Source organism: Barbus barbus (genome assembly GCF_936440315.1).
Source record: "Barbus barbus genome assembly, chromosome: 36".
NCBI lineage: Eukaryota > Metazoa > Chordata > Actinopteri > Cypriniformes > Cyprinidae > Barbus > Barbus barbus.
In genome coordinates this window covers 24,230,615-24,248,454 of record NC_136714.1, presented here as the reverse complement: position 1 = coordinate 24,248,454, position 17,840 = coordinate 24,230,615, and the positions used below count along the sequence as shown (strand labels likewise).

The 17,840-nt window shown below is 37.4% G+C and overlaps 1 protein-coding gene across 1 annotated transcript; it reads right to left on the bottom strand.

Annotated features, from left to right (window-relative positions):
* Window positions 1–5,900: 5,900 nt before the first annotated feature.
* Window positions 5,901–17,355, bottom strand: LOC306856439 (protein S100-Z-like). The gene is made up of 4 exons (XM_079395733.1): window positions 17,229–17,355; window positions 11,354–11,585; window positions 10,848–11,004; window positions 5,901–6,421 (listed from the first exon to the last, which is right to left on the bottom strand). Exons 3-4 carry the CDS (start codon window positions 10,986–10,988, stop codon window positions 6,245–6,247), a joined length of 318 nt encoding a protein of 105 aa, XP_079251859.1. The 5' UTR covers window positions 10,989–11,004; window positions 11,354–11,585; window positions 17,229–17,355; the 3' UTR covers window positions 5,901–6,244.
* Between the last annotated feature and the right edge of the window lie 485 nt (window positions 17,356–17,840).

The following is a 17,840-nucleotide window of genomic DNA, read 5'->3' as shown; positions in this document are numbered from 1 at the left end:
CAATCAGCAACTGCTTCTACTTTGGCAGGATCCATCCGGATACCCTCGGGAGAGAGGATAAATCCCAGGAACGGAACCGACTGTGCGTGAAACTCGCACTTCTCAATCTTGATGAACAAACGATTCTCAAGTAGCCGCTGGAGCACTCGCCTGACGTGCTGGACATGATCGCGCTCGTTCTGGGAGAAGATCAGGATATCGTCGAGATAGACAAAAACAAACCGGTCGACCATGTCTCTGAGCACGTCATTGACGAGTGCCTGGAAAACCGCCGGGGAGTTGGAAAGCCCAAACGGCATGACCAAATACTCAAAGTGTCCCGTAGGGGTGTTAAAGGCGGTCTTCCATTCGTCCCCCTCCCTAATCCGAACTAAGTGATAAGCGTTGCGGAGGTCCAACTTCGTAAAAATGGCTGCCCCCTGCAAGAGCTCGAACGCGGATGACATCAACGGCAAAGGATAATGATTCTTCACCGTGATGTCATTCAACCCCCGATAGTCTATGCAGGGGCGCAACGAACCATCCTTCTTCCCCACGAAGAAGAACCCCGCCCCAGCAGGAGAGGAAGAGGGTCGAATGATGCCTGCTACCTGAGAATCGTGGATATATCTCTCCATGGCCTCCCTCTCAGGCCTAGACAGAGAGTATAGACGCCCCTTGGGCGGAGAAGTGCCAGGCAACAGGTCTATCGCACAGTCGTACGGGCGGTGCGGAGGCAGAGAGGAAGCTCGGGACTTACTGAACACCGCTCTCAAGTCATGGTAAGCCTCCGGTACATCCGCCAGACTCACCGGCTCCTCCTGCAACACAGAACAAGACATTAAAGGGGAAAAAGCAGCCCCCAAACACTGAGATAAACAGAAAGGGCTCCAACCCAACACGGAGTTAAGAGCCCAATCAATGTGGGGGTTGTGCTTAACCAGCCAGGTGTGTCCCAAAACCACAGGCGCGGTGGGTGAATGGATGAGGAGGAAACGAATCTCCTCAGCATGATTGCCAGAAAGTGTGAGTGTGACAAAATAGGTGACATGAGTAATCCTGGTGAGGAGGGTGCCGCAAAGTGTTCTAGCCGATATAGGCTCAGCCAGGGCCACAGACGGAAGTCTCAAGCGTGTGGCCAGCCCATAATCCATGAAATCACCCTCTGCTCCAGAGTCAATCAAAGCCACAACCTGATAAGCTGTCTCTTTAACCAGTATAGAGGCTTGAAACTCACAACGGCCGCCAGAGGGCAATTGAGTGCTAGTAACGCTCACCGTACGTGCTCCCTTGAGCGGTGAACGCCGTCTAGCTGCCGGGCACGATGCTGCCACGTGACCTGCCTCCCCGCAGTAGAGACATAGCTGGTTGTCGAGGCGATAACGCCGCTCTCTGATGGTCAACCGTGCTCTTCCGACCTGCATTGGCTCCTCCTCGGAAAAAACGAGATGTTGGAGGGGCGTGTCATTCGCCGCTCTTGACGCGACTCTAGTGACCAGCTCTGGGGAAAACCCGCTCCTCCGATGACGAGAACGGAGAGAAATCCGATTCTCTACTCTGATGGCGAGGTCGATGAGCCCATCCAGGCTCGAGGGTAATTCAAGGGAATAGATCTCATCCTTGATGTTTTCGGCCAGACCGTGAAGAAAGTGATCCCAAAGAGCTTTGTCGTTCCAGCCACAGGATGCCGCGAGTGTACGAAACTCGATAGAATAACTGGATACTGAACCCTCTCTCTGTCGTAGCAGCGTCAAGGCTCGTGCCGCCTCAGTTCCCTGAACCGAGCGATCAAACACCTTGCGTAGTTCTTCCGAGAAATTGTTAAAGGAGTAACAGCAGTCCTGCTCATTATCCCACATCGCCGTTCCCCATTCTCTCGCTTGCCCCACCAAGAGCGTGATGGTGAAGGCCACCTTAGACCGCTCCGTGGGAAAACAGGATGGCTGCAGTGAGAAAATCAGAGAGCATTGGGACAAAAAGGAGCGACATGTGTTGGGCTCACCCGAGTAAGAGGCAGGAGGATTGAGCCGTGGTTCGGCGTAACGGTTACTCCTTCCATCGGGATCGGGAGGAGGAATTGCCAAAGGAGTCGCGGGAGGGCTGGCGTGCAGCTGATCAAACCGCTCAACCAGCTGCTCGAGCTGGAGAGAGATCTCGGAATAAGCGCGGCGGGAAGCCGCAATCTCCTCCTGATGACGACCCAGAAGAACGCCCTGCTGCATCAGGGCTCGGCGCATCTCATCCTCCTCTGCTGTGTCCATACTTGGTCAGTAGATTCTGTGACGGTACGAGGAGAACAGAGGACTCAAATGCAGAGGGTAGAGGTAACCAGCAGGTTTATTCTCCGAAAAGGTGAACAAAACAAATAACACAAACAAAACAGTGCGCAAGTCTCTGGGGTAATCCAGCTCAGAGAGGAGCGAGGCAGAGATCGGCAGTCCTTCTCTCTACGCGTCCTGGGGTACAGACAAAATAGACGTGAGTAACTCCAGTGCACAACACAATCACAGAACACAAAACAATCTACTGACAACAAGGGCTGGTCAGAAGAGAAATATAAAGGAGAGGGAAAATGAGCGACAGGTGGAATAGAATCAGCTTGTGACACGCACAGCCCCACCGCCAGATCAGTGCTGATTGCGCCCGTCACGAGCTGTTGAAAAAGACATGACAACACAGACGGCAGAGGGAGCCAGGAAGGCACCCTGACCCGTGACAGTTTTTACCCAGCGGTTGGGTTTCTGCCCCGAAGGTTGGGTTAAACATTTAACCCAACTTTTGGTATAAAGCAACCCAATCACTGGGTTTGTCCATATTATATCCAGCGCTGGGTTGTAAAAACAGGAAACAACCCTGCGCTGGGTAAAATATGGACAAATCCAGCGATTGGGTTGTTTTGACCCAGCATTTTTTAGAGTATAAAATGTTCTTTTATGGTTCTTTTATCTGTGAGATCATATAGAATCAAATTTTTTAATGGTTCTTCTGTGATATCATATGAAACTTAAAGTTCTTCTGTGGCATCACAGGAATGGCATTTCTATGGTTCTACCATGACAATATCAGGCAGTTTGAAGAGTGCATCTCATAAAATACAAACTTATGTCTTTGTGCTGTTTCTCTCTTTACCATTCAGCCTGCAGATTAACCAGGCCCATTGTTTGAGAAAGCAAATGTTTTGTTAATGGTTATTTTGCTGGGTGTTTGGGATAAAGCTTAGGTCCGTACATTTTGAACAGAACATATTAATAAACAAACCTCGACGACCCTGCATGAAATGAACTGATGGAAGAGGCTTTCTCTGCATAACAGAAAATTTGTATTATTATCTAAACACCAACATTAAGGCATCAACGTGCCATTTACTCAGCGGGACCTTTCATTCAGGTGTAATGGAACAAGATACAAATGGAAGGGGGAGAAAAACAAGAGGCAATGATGAATCGCCAAAGAGAGAAAACAAAAAAAAAAATAGAATTAGAGACCATTAAGAGACAACAGACAATTATCACATCTTGACATCACTGTCAATCACGGCTGATTTATACACAGAAAAAGCAACAAGAGAGAGAGAGAGAGAGACAGAGAGAGAGAAGGTGCACTCGTGGAGCATTTATTTATGGTCTGAAAGGTCTCAGGTAACAGCAATTGTCCGGCTCTTGAAGGACATTTCATAAATAGCAGCATTCTGGCAGTTTATCACAATGAAGCGTGATATTACAGGTCGTGTCTCGCGCTCAGGTTTGCAGTCACGCTCCTCTGCCGAGATCTTCATTTGTCCTTTATAAAAAATACCCGGGTTGATCGACAGCCCCTGGAAATGAGGCTGTGTATCATTCTTACATCACAAAGCATCATCGCCGACATCACAAGCTCTCCCGAGTGTGAAACATCAACCGTCCGTTAGAAGAAGACACCTGAAGTCCTCTCCAGTCAAAGAGGACGGAGGACAAACGCACGTCAAACGCAGACACTTTAACATTCATAGCCTTTATTTGCTCGAGGTGAGATCCTAAACAGAGATAGTGTCTTATAATGTAAATAATAGTAGCAAGCAAAAAACTACAACAACAACAAAAACGAATATGGTTACAATAAATTATAATAACTCAATTATTTATTATTAATTAATAAAAATACATTTTGTTTGTAATTTTATTATTCTATAAATATTATTTTAGCATTTATAAGGCTATAAAGTGGACATACATTTAAGTAGGCTATTTAACAGAAATATTTAAAAACATTTAGGCCTATTGCTAATCCAAACAACAATAATAATATCTATTTTTCATGAATAATAAAAAATTAAAATAAAAACTACTAAACAAATAAATAAAATTATAAATAATTAATACAAAATATGTATAAAAACAATAAAAATCGAATTATTTATTATCAAACAAAAACATAAGTAATAAATGAAAATATTTATTATTTTATGATTCTATTTACTTTATTATTCTAATTTGTTATAAAGCTGTAAACTGGGAATGTATTTAAATATTTAACATGGAACATAATAATAAATGAAAAATATTTATTATTTTAGTATTCAAATGGATATATATATATATATATATATGTATATATATATATATATGCATTATTAAATAAATTAATACATCTATACATAAATAAAATAATCACATCTCGACATATATAAAACAAAAACATATTTCTTAACTATAATACTGTCAATTTTTTTCATTTCTGAAGTACACTATATATATATAAATAAACTTTTAGGACCACACTAGCTTATAGATTCAAAACTACCAGACATGGACTAAAAGCCATACAAGTTTTATTTTAATCACTTTGCATCCAGTCTGAACTGGTCACTGAGCTGAAAAACTGAGTATATGCACCTCAGTTGGAAATGTGCACTCATAAAAGTCAAACTCTCTTATTCAATAATGTCATAATTCAATTACAGTATGGTGCCTGTTAATTAAAATGACATTTTACGCAGTGAGCTTCATTATTAGCACACTACACTTATCACTGATACCAGTGCAAGGGACAGAGACAGTAGACGCTCAGGAGAAAGTGCGTCATACAGTGAGCCAAGCTCTGGAGAGAATATCAAGTGCTCTATAGAGAGAAGATGAAGCGCACTGCTGAGGGACAGACAACGGAAATGAAATGTTTCTGAAGTCGTTACTGAAGCACTTTGGAGGAAAAACAAGACTTCTGGTAAATGACCTGCCTTTTGTCTGATATATTTCCCAACACAGACACTTCAAACCTTTAAGATGGTCTATAAAGCACAAGAACACATGGTCATCCAGTGCATGGTTTCACTTTATAGTGCTGATAGCAGAGTGATTATGTGTTCCTGGATCAACATCATCTAAATGGACTAAATTCCTGTCAAACCTCATAACCGTAAAAATGATTGAAAATTGAAAATTACGCCATCATTTACACACACGTCATTCAAAACCTCTATGACTTTCTTCTGTGGACAACAAAAGGTACATTTGGTGAAAATTAACAACAGCGCGTCGACACATAAGTCATGTATAAGTCACACATAAGTCGACACATTAAGACCATTGCATCCCACAATGCAATGCTCTTAAATTAACCTTCTATTTACATTGTGATGAATGAAACAGATGTTTTTTTGGCTGTGATTTTTAACTTATGGACTCATTATTTGTTTGGACTCATAGAAATTAGTGTTTTGATCACAAATATATATAAAGGTTTAAATGGTAATAATGGTAATGTTGGTTTTAGTTCAGATATTATTTATTTCCATTTAGTAATTTAGTGTTTCAACAAACATTTTTCAGTTAGTTGCCAAGGAAATATTTCAAATATATTTAGTTTTAAGTTTTTCATCTAATATATATATAGATATATGTGCATACTGTACACTGCACTTGTGAAATGAGAGAAACAACATGATTCAGCTTAGATTTTGATTTAATGAATGAAAAACAAACATAAGAGGAACATAGAAGCAGAAGACATAGACATCTACACACGATCAGATCCACTGTATTCTACAGATATATGATAATAAAGACCAGCTTTCAGTTTATTAGTACATCCTTTCATTTCAGAAAAAAAACCCCCATCATTTTAAACAAATGAAATCCATAAATCATTGTTATTTAATGGTCAGTTTGCTTTTGATACAAACCAAGGATTGAGAGTAAACGGCTAACTTAAGGACATGTGGTCTGGTTCATAACAAACGGTTTAACGCATCATAGAGCATTACATGTGCAGGTACTTTCATGCATTCGTTTCATTTGCCTTTCTTTTCATCTTTGCCTTTCTTCTTCTGTTGTTCCTGGAAGAAGTCATTGCATGCAACCGTCAGCGCTGCCACCAGCACCACAAACTCGTTAAAGTCGACCTCATTATCCTTGTTGGAGTCCAGATCGTTCATGATCTTTTCCACTAGATGGGGGTCCTTCTGAGACTAAACAAAGGCAGAACAAACAAAGCAACTCAGCACAGTTTGAAACGTATGTGTGCCATATTGTGCATTTACACACAAATGATTCTGGTACTGGATGCTGATTGGTCAAAATTATATTTAATCTATCTATCTATCTATCTATCTATCTATCTATCTATCTATCTATCTATCTATCTATCTATCTATCTATCTATCTATCTATCTATCTATCTATCTATCTATCTATCTATCTATCTATGTCTATAAATATATATATATAGCATTTGACCCCTGATCTTTTTTGAGGTCTACAACTTGACTTTTTTGTCCCATAACTCTCAGGATCTTACTGCATCCAACCTCGGCAGCGATGGCGCATTGCGAGAGCCCTATTATTATTATTATTATTATTATTATTATATTTAAATGATTTCACATCTTTAAAATTTACTCAATATTTTTTAGTGTAAAAATGTTTCACCAAAAAAATGTAGTAGATCATAGTAAAAGTTTTTACAGTGTGCAGCTCAACCATCCACTTTCAATTTTTCACATACTTTTGAAACTCCAGCGTTTAATTGATCCTGATAAGTGCTCATCGTCACCGTTGTAAATGCCACAGCATTTTTGTTTCCAGGCGGAACGCTAAAGAACGCGACACACACATCTCCAGGAAATCCTGTATAATTCAACCAATCTGATGGCGACTTCGAAACTCCTGAAATGTTTCCAGAGAAGTGTGCCATATGCATCAAACGTTCGGCCAACATTCCGTGGGCGTGACGTTTGAGGCTGAGACTAATGACAGTGTGACTGACTGAAGGACGATGACATGAAAGCCATATTTTTGCGCAGATTTAAACTTTTTAAGGCTATGGTCTTTTGAATGTTTTTTTGATAAGCTGATGAACAGCCTGTTTGAGTTTAAATGCAATTTTCAATAAATTGCCTACTCTCTATTTTTTTTATCTCTTGCTCCTGTTTCTTCTTTTGACATTTTGAAGCAGTACTTACAACCTGGTTACGATCCACCAGCATGAAATGCAGATACTTGCAATATTTACCCCGGTCTTAAAATTTTGTTCAGGTGTGTATATTTTATGTATACTTTCTTATAGATATACTTTCCTATATAAATTGCTTAATGTTGGGTATATGTTTGTTTTGGTACGAGCACTAACACTAAGCCATTGTGTCACAATCTCTAGCTGGAGTGTCCGTGAGCTTCGCTATAGAGAGCACTCCATTCTAGACTTCTACCACTCCATCAAAGACTTCATTTCCCATAATACTTTGCCTGGACTCATTGTTTGCACCTGTGTCTCATTTACCCTGTCTGGTCTATTAAAGTCTGTTTCAGTTTGTCATTCTTTGTGAAGCCTTGTGTATGTCATTGCTGCAATTCTAAGCCTTGTTCCATGTGTCTTCCGTGTCCTGGTTCCTGGTCCTGTTACTCTGCCTGTCTTTTGGATTAACCCTTTGTCTGTTTTGCCCTGTTGTTATTGTTTGGACTGATCACCTGTGTATGACCTTTGCCTGTTTTTGGACTCTGTTTGTGGGTGACCCTTCATTAAATACACTGCATTTGGATTCTCTACCTTCGTCTGTTTCCAGACCATTAAAAAAAGATCATCAGATCCATCTCATGGATGTCCATCCGTCTATCCTGACATTCATTCCATGTGAGCACTATTGGCAAAACCCAGTGGTGATGCTGGTAACCAATAAACTGTGACTTTAAATCCATCAGAGTCCATCAGCCTGTGGCTACACTGTATGACTGACTGTATGTGTGTGGTTAACACATGAAGACACCAGACACAGTTTAACATCTCACTCATTACTCTTTCTGCCTCCTAACGTTACAGTACACACTCCCTGGAGAGCGCATGTGTATTGTGTCGAGGGAGAGGTGCGAGTCTATATCAGGCTGTGTTCCAGCCAGTAATTGATGATGCATAAGCCTCCTTCTGATGATGCGTACACAGCTGAGACCCACATCTCATGAAAACACAGCCAGCTCATATTTCATCCCAAAAATTAAATGAAGAAAATGAGAAATTATGTTATGTAACGAAAAAAAAGCCTGTTTTTTGAACCATTAAAATTCTGTTGCATTGAGACGTTATTTGCATGACAATTAAGCACATTTGTCCTCATAATGCTAATGCAATCAAAACATTTTACTTTGCAGTTTTCTTTTTTTTCCCAGCTGCATTTAACTGTATCATTAGTATAAATTAGCATAATATGTTATTTAAAACAGTATGAACAAATTACAACAAAAACGAACCTGTCAAAACAAAATACACACATTTTATATATATATATATATATATATATTATATATATACACACACACACACACACACACACACACACACAAATTAATTTTTAGATCTATCTATCTATCTATCTATCTATCTATCTATCTATCTATCTATCTATCTATCTATCTATCTATAAATTTATAGCTTTATGCTAAACACTCTAAATGATTTATTATTGAATGTATTAAATTATTTTAAACTATTATATATTTAATTTATTTATTTATTATTATTTTATTAAATTATTTTTGCATTAAAATCATGAGTATGTTCATTTTTACATCACAATAACGAATATATAATGCAAAACTCCTAATAGTCCTAAAATATTTTCTGCAGCAATTCATTTTTAATTACTAAAAATAGTACACATTTAAAATAAATAAATAATAATAATAATAATGTAAAATAAAACAATAACAATAACACTTTATCTTAATTTTGGTATGAATATGAGCTAGGTGTGTTCTTTCCAGGTTTATAAGATTCACTCAAAGAGGGAGGAGAGGCAACACACACACACACACACACACACACACACAAACACACAGCTCAAATCCCCAAAGATCTGCATGGATTCGTCAGAGAGACACACCAGGATGCTGTTTGACCCAAGTGCTGTTTTCCTGAACTTTTGTCTCATTGAGATTCAGATAAAGTTTCCTAATCATGAATGGGGTCAGTTTTATGGAACAATATTGTATCTGATGGGAAAGAAATAATTGATTTAATGCATTTCCTCAAATCTCACCGAGTGGCCTGTCCCAGTGTGAGAGTTTGGAATTACACGCCTGTGCACACAGGAAATGAATTCAACGTAAACACAGTAAAGAACATGAAAAGTTTATTGCGAAATTAACCAAATCATTATTACCAATCAACACGCCGGAGCCAAAAACTTACTCAGATGTGCACATATTAATGCATGCAGTAAGAGCAGGGTATGTGCTGCATGTCAAGATGAGATCTCAAATCTCAATAGATGGCATTAAAGCATTGTGTATGGTTGACTAAGCAGTCAGTGAGGTGATGTTAAGGGCTGTTTTCTTGAAGGAAAGAGAGCGCTTTGAACTCCACGGTAAGTTTCCCTCTCACTCTGGGTGTGTGTTCATATAACAGCTCTCATGTGATATGAGGTCAAAAGATTACACGACTTAAACTCATTTACTGATGAGAAAACCAAAATAAACCTCAATTTATATTTTCAATATTTTATTAATTTAAAAACAAAACATGAACAAAAGTCATTTTTAAGTGTCAGGTCATATTATATATATATTAGTGTTGTCACATCCATAATAAAAAATTTTGTTTGCATAATATATCTGGGTGTACTGTGTATATTTATTATGTATATATAAATACACACAAATACAGTATATATTTTGAAAATATATATTAATATAATTTATATTATATATAAATTATTTAATATAAAAACATCACATATTTTTCTTAAATATATACATCTATGTGTGTGTATTTATATATATATATACATAATAAATATGCAAAGCACACACACATATATTATGTAAACAAAAACTTTTATCTTGGATGTGATTAATTACGATTAATCGTTTGACAGCAATAATATATTTATTTATGTATTTTTTATTAATTGTTATGTATATATAGTGTACATTATTTTTTATTAATAAATATACAAAGGAATATTATTAAGAATATCTTTTAATTTAGTAAAATATTTATATATTTTGTAAATGAATGAATAAAAATTATTATTATTGTATACATTCTATTTATCAATTAAATAATTTAAAAATAAACAAAAAATATATAGTATACATTATTTGTATTAATAAATATATAAAAAATAAATGTATTAAAATGTATATATATTTCAAAATAATAATAATAATAATAATAACAACCATAATAATGCATATATTTAATTCCATTTTATTGTACATTCTTGTAAATGTACATACATATAAATGTTTTTGTATGTCTTTTTACTTTTCCAGTTTGAATAAAGATTAGTTGTATTCATTTTACAATGCAGGCCCATAACAAATAAAATAAAATAATAAATAAAAGCCAGATTATATTTAAGTTAAGCTTTGAAATTTGTTGTGAACGTTCTGAATGCTAACCGTGAGGAAGTCGGTGAGTTCGCTGTTGAGAAGTTCCTTCAGCTCTCCTTTACTGAGTTTGTATTTGTCTCCCTCGCTCCCTGAGTAGTTGTGAAAGACTGTGATGAGCGCATCCATGGCTCCCTCCAGTTTACTGGGCATTACTGCTGCAGAGCACCTGTGGAGCAGACAGGAGACACGTTCATTTCAGACTGCCCCGCTGCTGGCCATGCATAACTATTTTGTGGCCATATTTTTTAGCAAACACTTCAAAAGTGTCATAGTATTATTATTTTTTTGGACATGGCAGAATGCCAGTTCTAGGGCACACAAAACAATAATCATTGGGTACCGTGATGTACATCAAAGTACCATCATTCTCCAATGGTACTCCCACAGCCAAATGACCAATTTTGCAAGGTTAAAAAACATTTAATTCAACAACTTAATTTTAACAAGTTATTGGACATATTTGCAATATTAACTGAGGTCTAAAGTTTCCTGGCAAAGAGAAAAATGTGTCTTACCTCGTTGAGAGCTGAGAAGTGAAGTTCTGGGTGTTGGTTAACAAACAGTTTTCACGAGTGGATGAAGTTGTTTTTGAGTAACCTGTGCAGGAAAGATCCTCCTTTGTTGTCGTGACGATGTATGATAGCTCAGGTGTTGTACCATAGTAACCCTGTGATCTCAATCCGCACCCTACCACACACCTGCCTTGAAAACACACTCCAAATAAAAGAGCCACGGCCTCCTGAGAGCCTTCCAAACACACACGCACACACACACACACACACACACATGTTGGGTTTCCATGTTTTATGGGGACATCCCATAGGCGTAATGGTTTTTATACTGTACAATCTGTATGTGCTATTGCCCTACACCAACCCTACACCTAAACTTAGCCCTCACAGGAAACATGCTGCATTTTTAGATTTTCAAAAAACTTTATGCTGTATGATTTATAAGCTTGTTTCCTCATGGGGACCAAAAAATGTCCCCACAAGATTAAGATTTACTGGTATTACTATCCTTGTGGGGACATTTGGTCCCCAGGACGTGATGAATACCAGGTGCACACACACACACACACACACACACACACACATGTTGGTTTTTGTGGTTTATGGGGACTCTCCATAGGCGTAATGGTTTTTATACTGAACAAACTGTGTGTGCTATTGCCCTACACCAACCCTACACCTAAACTTAGCCCTCACAGGAGACTTTGTGCATTTTTAGATTTTCAAAAAAACTCCATTTAGTATGTTTTTTAAGCCTTTTGAATTACGGGGACATAGGCAGTGTCCTCATAAACCACCTTCATATTGCAATACCTCTGTCATTATACAAATTTGTGTCCTCATAAACCACATAAACATGTACCCCCCCACACACAAACACTTTTAGGAGCCATTTTTGCTCAATGTCTTAATCTACTGATATTTTTGTGATTTTAGATGGATGTTTGAAGTCAGATGTACAAGCTTTCATCACATTAACTGAACAATGATCCATTAAAGCATTTCAAACACAGTTTCCAAATATTTTTTCTTCATTGTTCTTCATTCAACATTTTTGGAATTTTGAAACAGATAACATTTGAAAGGTGCCATTTTTCTTTAAAATAAATGACCATAATAATCTGTTAATAATATAATTTAATGACATCTATACTATCATTCAGAAGTTAGAAAATAATGCTGTCATTAATAAAGAATGCATTCAATTCATCAAAAGTAACAGTAAAGACATTTAGAATGTTACAAAACATGATTATTTCAAATAAATGCTGTTCTTTTGAACGGTTCTTTCCTGAAAAAAATTATTACTGTTTCCACAAAAAATACGATCATATGATCATATGACACTGAGGACTAGAATAATGATGCTAAAAAAAATCAGCTTTGTTCACAGGAATAATGCATTTTAAAATATATTCAAATAGAAAATAGTGTTAATATTTCACAATTTTGCATTTTTGTGCAGTATTTCTGATCAAATAAATGCTGCATTGCTGATCAAATCAAACTCAATCAAAACCATTAAAGGATGTTACTGATCCTAAACGCTTATTAACTAGCTTTTAGAAACCTTTGGTCAACCTGCTTCATCATAAAGATAATGTTGGTTGACAGCACCAAACCATCTATAGCAAACAAATCAAGAAGTTCATGCTTATAAGAGTGAACTGAAGTAAAACAGAAGCTAGAAAATTGCAAAACATTAAAAGAGAAAGGAACAAGACAATGTGATTTTAAACAGAACTTATTTATAGGAAATGGCTTTGTGATTATGTTGATGGAGATGGCATAACATTTTGGCAACTAGAAACGGCAGAGGCCCCCAGGCATCCCTGGGACCCCACATGGGGCCTCTGTAAACTGCCTGCCCCAAGTCAAAAGGGCCCACCCCTATGTGTCAATACGGATGGAGCCGTGGAATCTGACATCTCACATGATTTGATTTCATTCATGTCCACAGCACATGGTACAGGTTTAATTAAATATGATTAGAGAGAAGCTTTCCTTATCAAGTCCCTCTAAAAGCGTTTCATCAGCATCTCTGTCGTAGGCTCATAAAAGCTCTAATTCTGGTCATTAAGTCATTGCAACTGATCAAATAACAAAGCCTATTACCTCTGCCTGGGGAATGAGAGCGTGAGCGAGAGAGAAGATAAGAGACTATTATTAAGATTCTGTACTTGGCTTATCACTTGACTGGAGCTCATTTATTTAATCATGTGATTATTTGTGAGTCATAGTACTAGAAGTCCAGTACTAGAATCTGAAAGCAGATGGAGATAGAAGGATATGCTAATATCCTAATATCTCACTTCATTGGCAAAAAGCATCCCAATTTACCTGAATTATCCCTATATGGTTGGGCATATGTGGCTTAAATGTCCTTGCACACTGTGTCCAAAATTTTTGTATGCGTTTTTTCTTTTTCTTTTTTTTTTTGTATTCGTCATCCTTTTCTATCAAAATGCTTGCTATGGATGCAAAAATGCAGAAAATCGAACCTGATCCAATTTTTTTCTGATGGACGAAAGTTTCGGAGGCAGTGTGTAAACGCGATTGACACAACATGAGGGCGTATTTATTTTTTAAGGTGCAAAAATTTCAGACTCCGTGTTCAATGACCTTAATTCTTAAGGCCCATTCACACAAAGAACAATAGCTTTAATCATGACTATATTAACTTCAAGACGGTAGCATTGCGTTTATTATAAATTCGCACCTCAGTTTTGTTGTCTGCCGCATAAAAAGTTTATTTTTGTGACTTTGAAGCCCCCTACAGTTAAGTGAGTTGAATTCACTGTCATAAATATATCACAGTGGATAGCTGGATAGTACACGTGCATTTGTTGCGGCTGTAAAACAACCTGCATTTTTGTGGAATTCCGTACCCGCTCAACTTTCGCCCGAAACAATTGTGTGGGGAGAGCACTGGAAAGAAATAAAAGCCATTTGCCATATTAGTTAGTGTACTATTCTGAAACTGCATACAATTACTTTAGATGCTCAAGCTCTTTAAAGTGACCATGTTTGGATTCTGATTGGTTGTCAATGTATTTATTGTTCATCCGCTGGAAAATTCTAAAAGTGATTCCAAATGCCCCTTATGAAAATTTACCATGGTAAGAAAAGTGTAGTAACCATGTTTTTTGTTTTTTTTACATATTGATCACCATTTGTATAACCACAGTTTTACCATGGTTAAACTATGGCTAGTGTAGAAAACCATGGTTAATTTGTGATTAGCAAATACCACGATAACCATGTTTTATTTGTAGTAAAACTATGGTTATTTTTGTACGGGGTGGCTACCGTTATTATGATGTGGACTTCCCTAATGGTTATTAAATATTTTAAAGGCCTAGGTATAGTTAACATAGCGCGAACAGGATAGTTGTCACAGTCAGTGTGAACGGACCGTTTTTGCTCTGTACTTTCTGCATGATTGTCTGGTTCAGCTTGTTCAGAGCTTCGGTTGGAAAATCCAGCAACATCCTCCAAGCAAAGGCGTTTACGTCACGGCTATTATTGCTCGAAGGAACAGGACATGATGACGTACGCAGCATTCTTGTTTTCCTAAAACTACGCTATTAATCCCATGGAGTTACTCTTAGGTCTAAGAGAACTTCAAACCTAAGAATATTAATTATTTATTTATTTAATATTGCGTTCAGGACAGTTTTCCCCCTAAAAGATAATAGTGTTTCTAGATCTCTCTTTCTCTCCAAGGATGAAGAAGAGTCTATTTTTGACTCCTGATCTCACCTGAGGGAGAGCAGAGGGGGGGTCAGGACGAGGCTCAGGTGTTTCACCCCCATCCCTGCAAGCTAAACGTGTTTTCCATTCATTAAGATGATGAAACGTTTCCCTTCTAAGTACTGTGTGAATTAGAGTGAGAGAAATCTATTGAATTTACTGTGGTGGAGGGCAATGACCAATAGAGTCACACACAGATCCTTAATTTTTTTCATATAATGTCTCAGTGTTCATGCATTCACTGCAGTTGTCTAAACACCATTACAGTAAACAGCACAACATGGTAGTTTCATCACATCTTGAGAAGACAGGCAGCTCGTTGTGATCTGCTGTTTCAATGGCAATGTGTTTCTGACCTCTAGTGGCTCAGCTTTGTAAGTACCAGTGATAGTTTCTTAACATTGAGATACTCTGGAAGTTTTTATTAAAATTTTGAATTGGAAACATCTGACACTACCATTCAAAGTTTGTGGGCTGTGAGATTTAAAAAAAGTTTTAAAAAGTCTCACCAAGGCTGCATTTGTTTGATCAAATATACAGTACAAACAGTAACTTCAAACAACTGATTTCTATTTGAATATATTTTAAAATGTAATTTATTTCTGAGATGCAAAACTGAATTTTCAGCATCATTACTCCAGTCTTCAGTGTCACATGATCCTTCAGAAATCATTCTAATATGCTGATTTGCTGTTCAAGAAACAAACCAGTTATCAAGGTTGTTCATCTATAGCAGTGCTTCTCAAAGTCCGGACTCCGGTCCGGATCCGGACCCGGAGGGAATTCAATCCGGACCCGCTTCTATTTCATGTTTCAAGAACACTAATTATATTTCCTACTTTGATAAACGCACGTTAAACTTGTAAATCATTTGTTTATTTATTCTTATTTTTTTATGTCTTTTTGGAGAAGGTCCGAAATTGCATGCGAGATATTGAAACTTTTCCTTCATGGCATTTGTTGTCATCATGACTTCCAGTGAGCGTATGACGTTTGATGTAATCGGGCGACATTTCACCGCTAATATTTTAATTTTTTTGTTTTGTTTTGCTATCACTTATATTATGGCAATTTGTCTTATAGCAGTGCCCAGTGTATACATTTATTTGTGGCGGCTTGTCACAATATCAAAACTGACTGCTACAAATAGATTTTCCAAAAGGAAATTGAATAAACTGAGCACTACGCGTTTCAAAAATAAAATGCTGCGCGGGTGTTTTTTATGAATGTATCTTTTAAAAGAACCGTCCGTTTTCTTCAGAAAAGCTTTGATGTTAATTTTCATTTGGTCTTTCCTGTAATGGCTGATAAAGTAGCACTTATTTGATTACAGTCGTTACCAGGGAAACAGCTATATATCACGCTCCAACAGCGCCTCCTGCTGGCAGAGAATCAACTTGCATTTGCTAGTCTGCGGGAAACACTGGTGTCTGTCAGCAAACATAAACAAAAAAGCATGCTTCAGAACTGTTTTGAGAAGGTGCTTAAGTTTTGAGCCATGTATTATTACTATGAATTAGGCTGCTACTACTACTATTACTATCTTGTGCCCTGCAATAAGCATTTACGCAAACTCTCTTTTGATATAAAGGGAAAAAAAGAGAAAATCGGCCCAAAAAAAAATCATATATCGGCCATAGGCTGCCCTGATTTCTAAATATTGGCATTGGCCAGAGAAAAAACATTATAGGTCGACTTCTACTGCTGACACTTTTGTCACTTTTGCACTTGTTATTAAAGTATTTTGAATGCAAAGGGAACCTTTTTTTTAAATGAGTGTTTATTTGTTATATGTTATTTATGTTTATTAAAAACACGTTTTGTAATAACCAATTGTTCCGGACCTTTGACACTGATGAAAATTCAGATTTGGACCTTTGAATGTAGACTTTGAGAACCCCTGATCTATAGAGACAATCTATTTTGCCGGGTAAGAGAATTTGCTCTCATAACTAACCCATAATCCTAATTTAACTACCTAATTCTCGCAAAGGTAATCTGCACAGGGAAATAAATATTGCAACAGGTCTGTTGCAGTGTAAATACTTAAACAGCAAATGTGAAATGTCTGTATCATGCTGCATGTTATGTAAGAGCTGCAAGCTAGAATTTATCGACAACTCACTGCAACCAGATGATGATGAGCAACTTGAGTAGCTACAGAACCGGACAGCTAATCCTGGTGCTCCTGAAGGCTCTTCCCAGCAATTCAACCAAGATGAAACCTCCGTCAAGCTGTAGAGGCTTTGACTGAGCATCTGTGATGAGAAACAATGCCAGTTCAAGACTCACCAGAACACAAAATACTGAAAACTTCACTTTTATATTAAAGGAATAGTTCCAAATATGAAATTTGAGTTTTGAGAATTTGAAATACATGAGTTTGTTTTTTCATTGGAACAGATTTGGAGAACTAGCATTACATCACTTGCTCACTCCTTTGGAGTGAATGGGTGCCGTCAGAATGAGAGTCTAAACAGCTGATAAAAACATCACAATAATCCACACCACTCCTGTCAATCAACTAAATCTTTTGAAGTGAAAAGCTGAATGTTTGCAAGAAACAAGACATTTTTAACTTTAAACCATTGCTTCCAGCTAAAATATAAGTCCTCTGTCCATAGTATTGATTTCTCGAGTGAAAATGTTGTCTTGTCTGAATCAGGAGAGAAATATGCACAGATCAAGCACTGTTTACAAGTGAAAAACAGTTCAAATTTTAAATGAATTCGTTAGT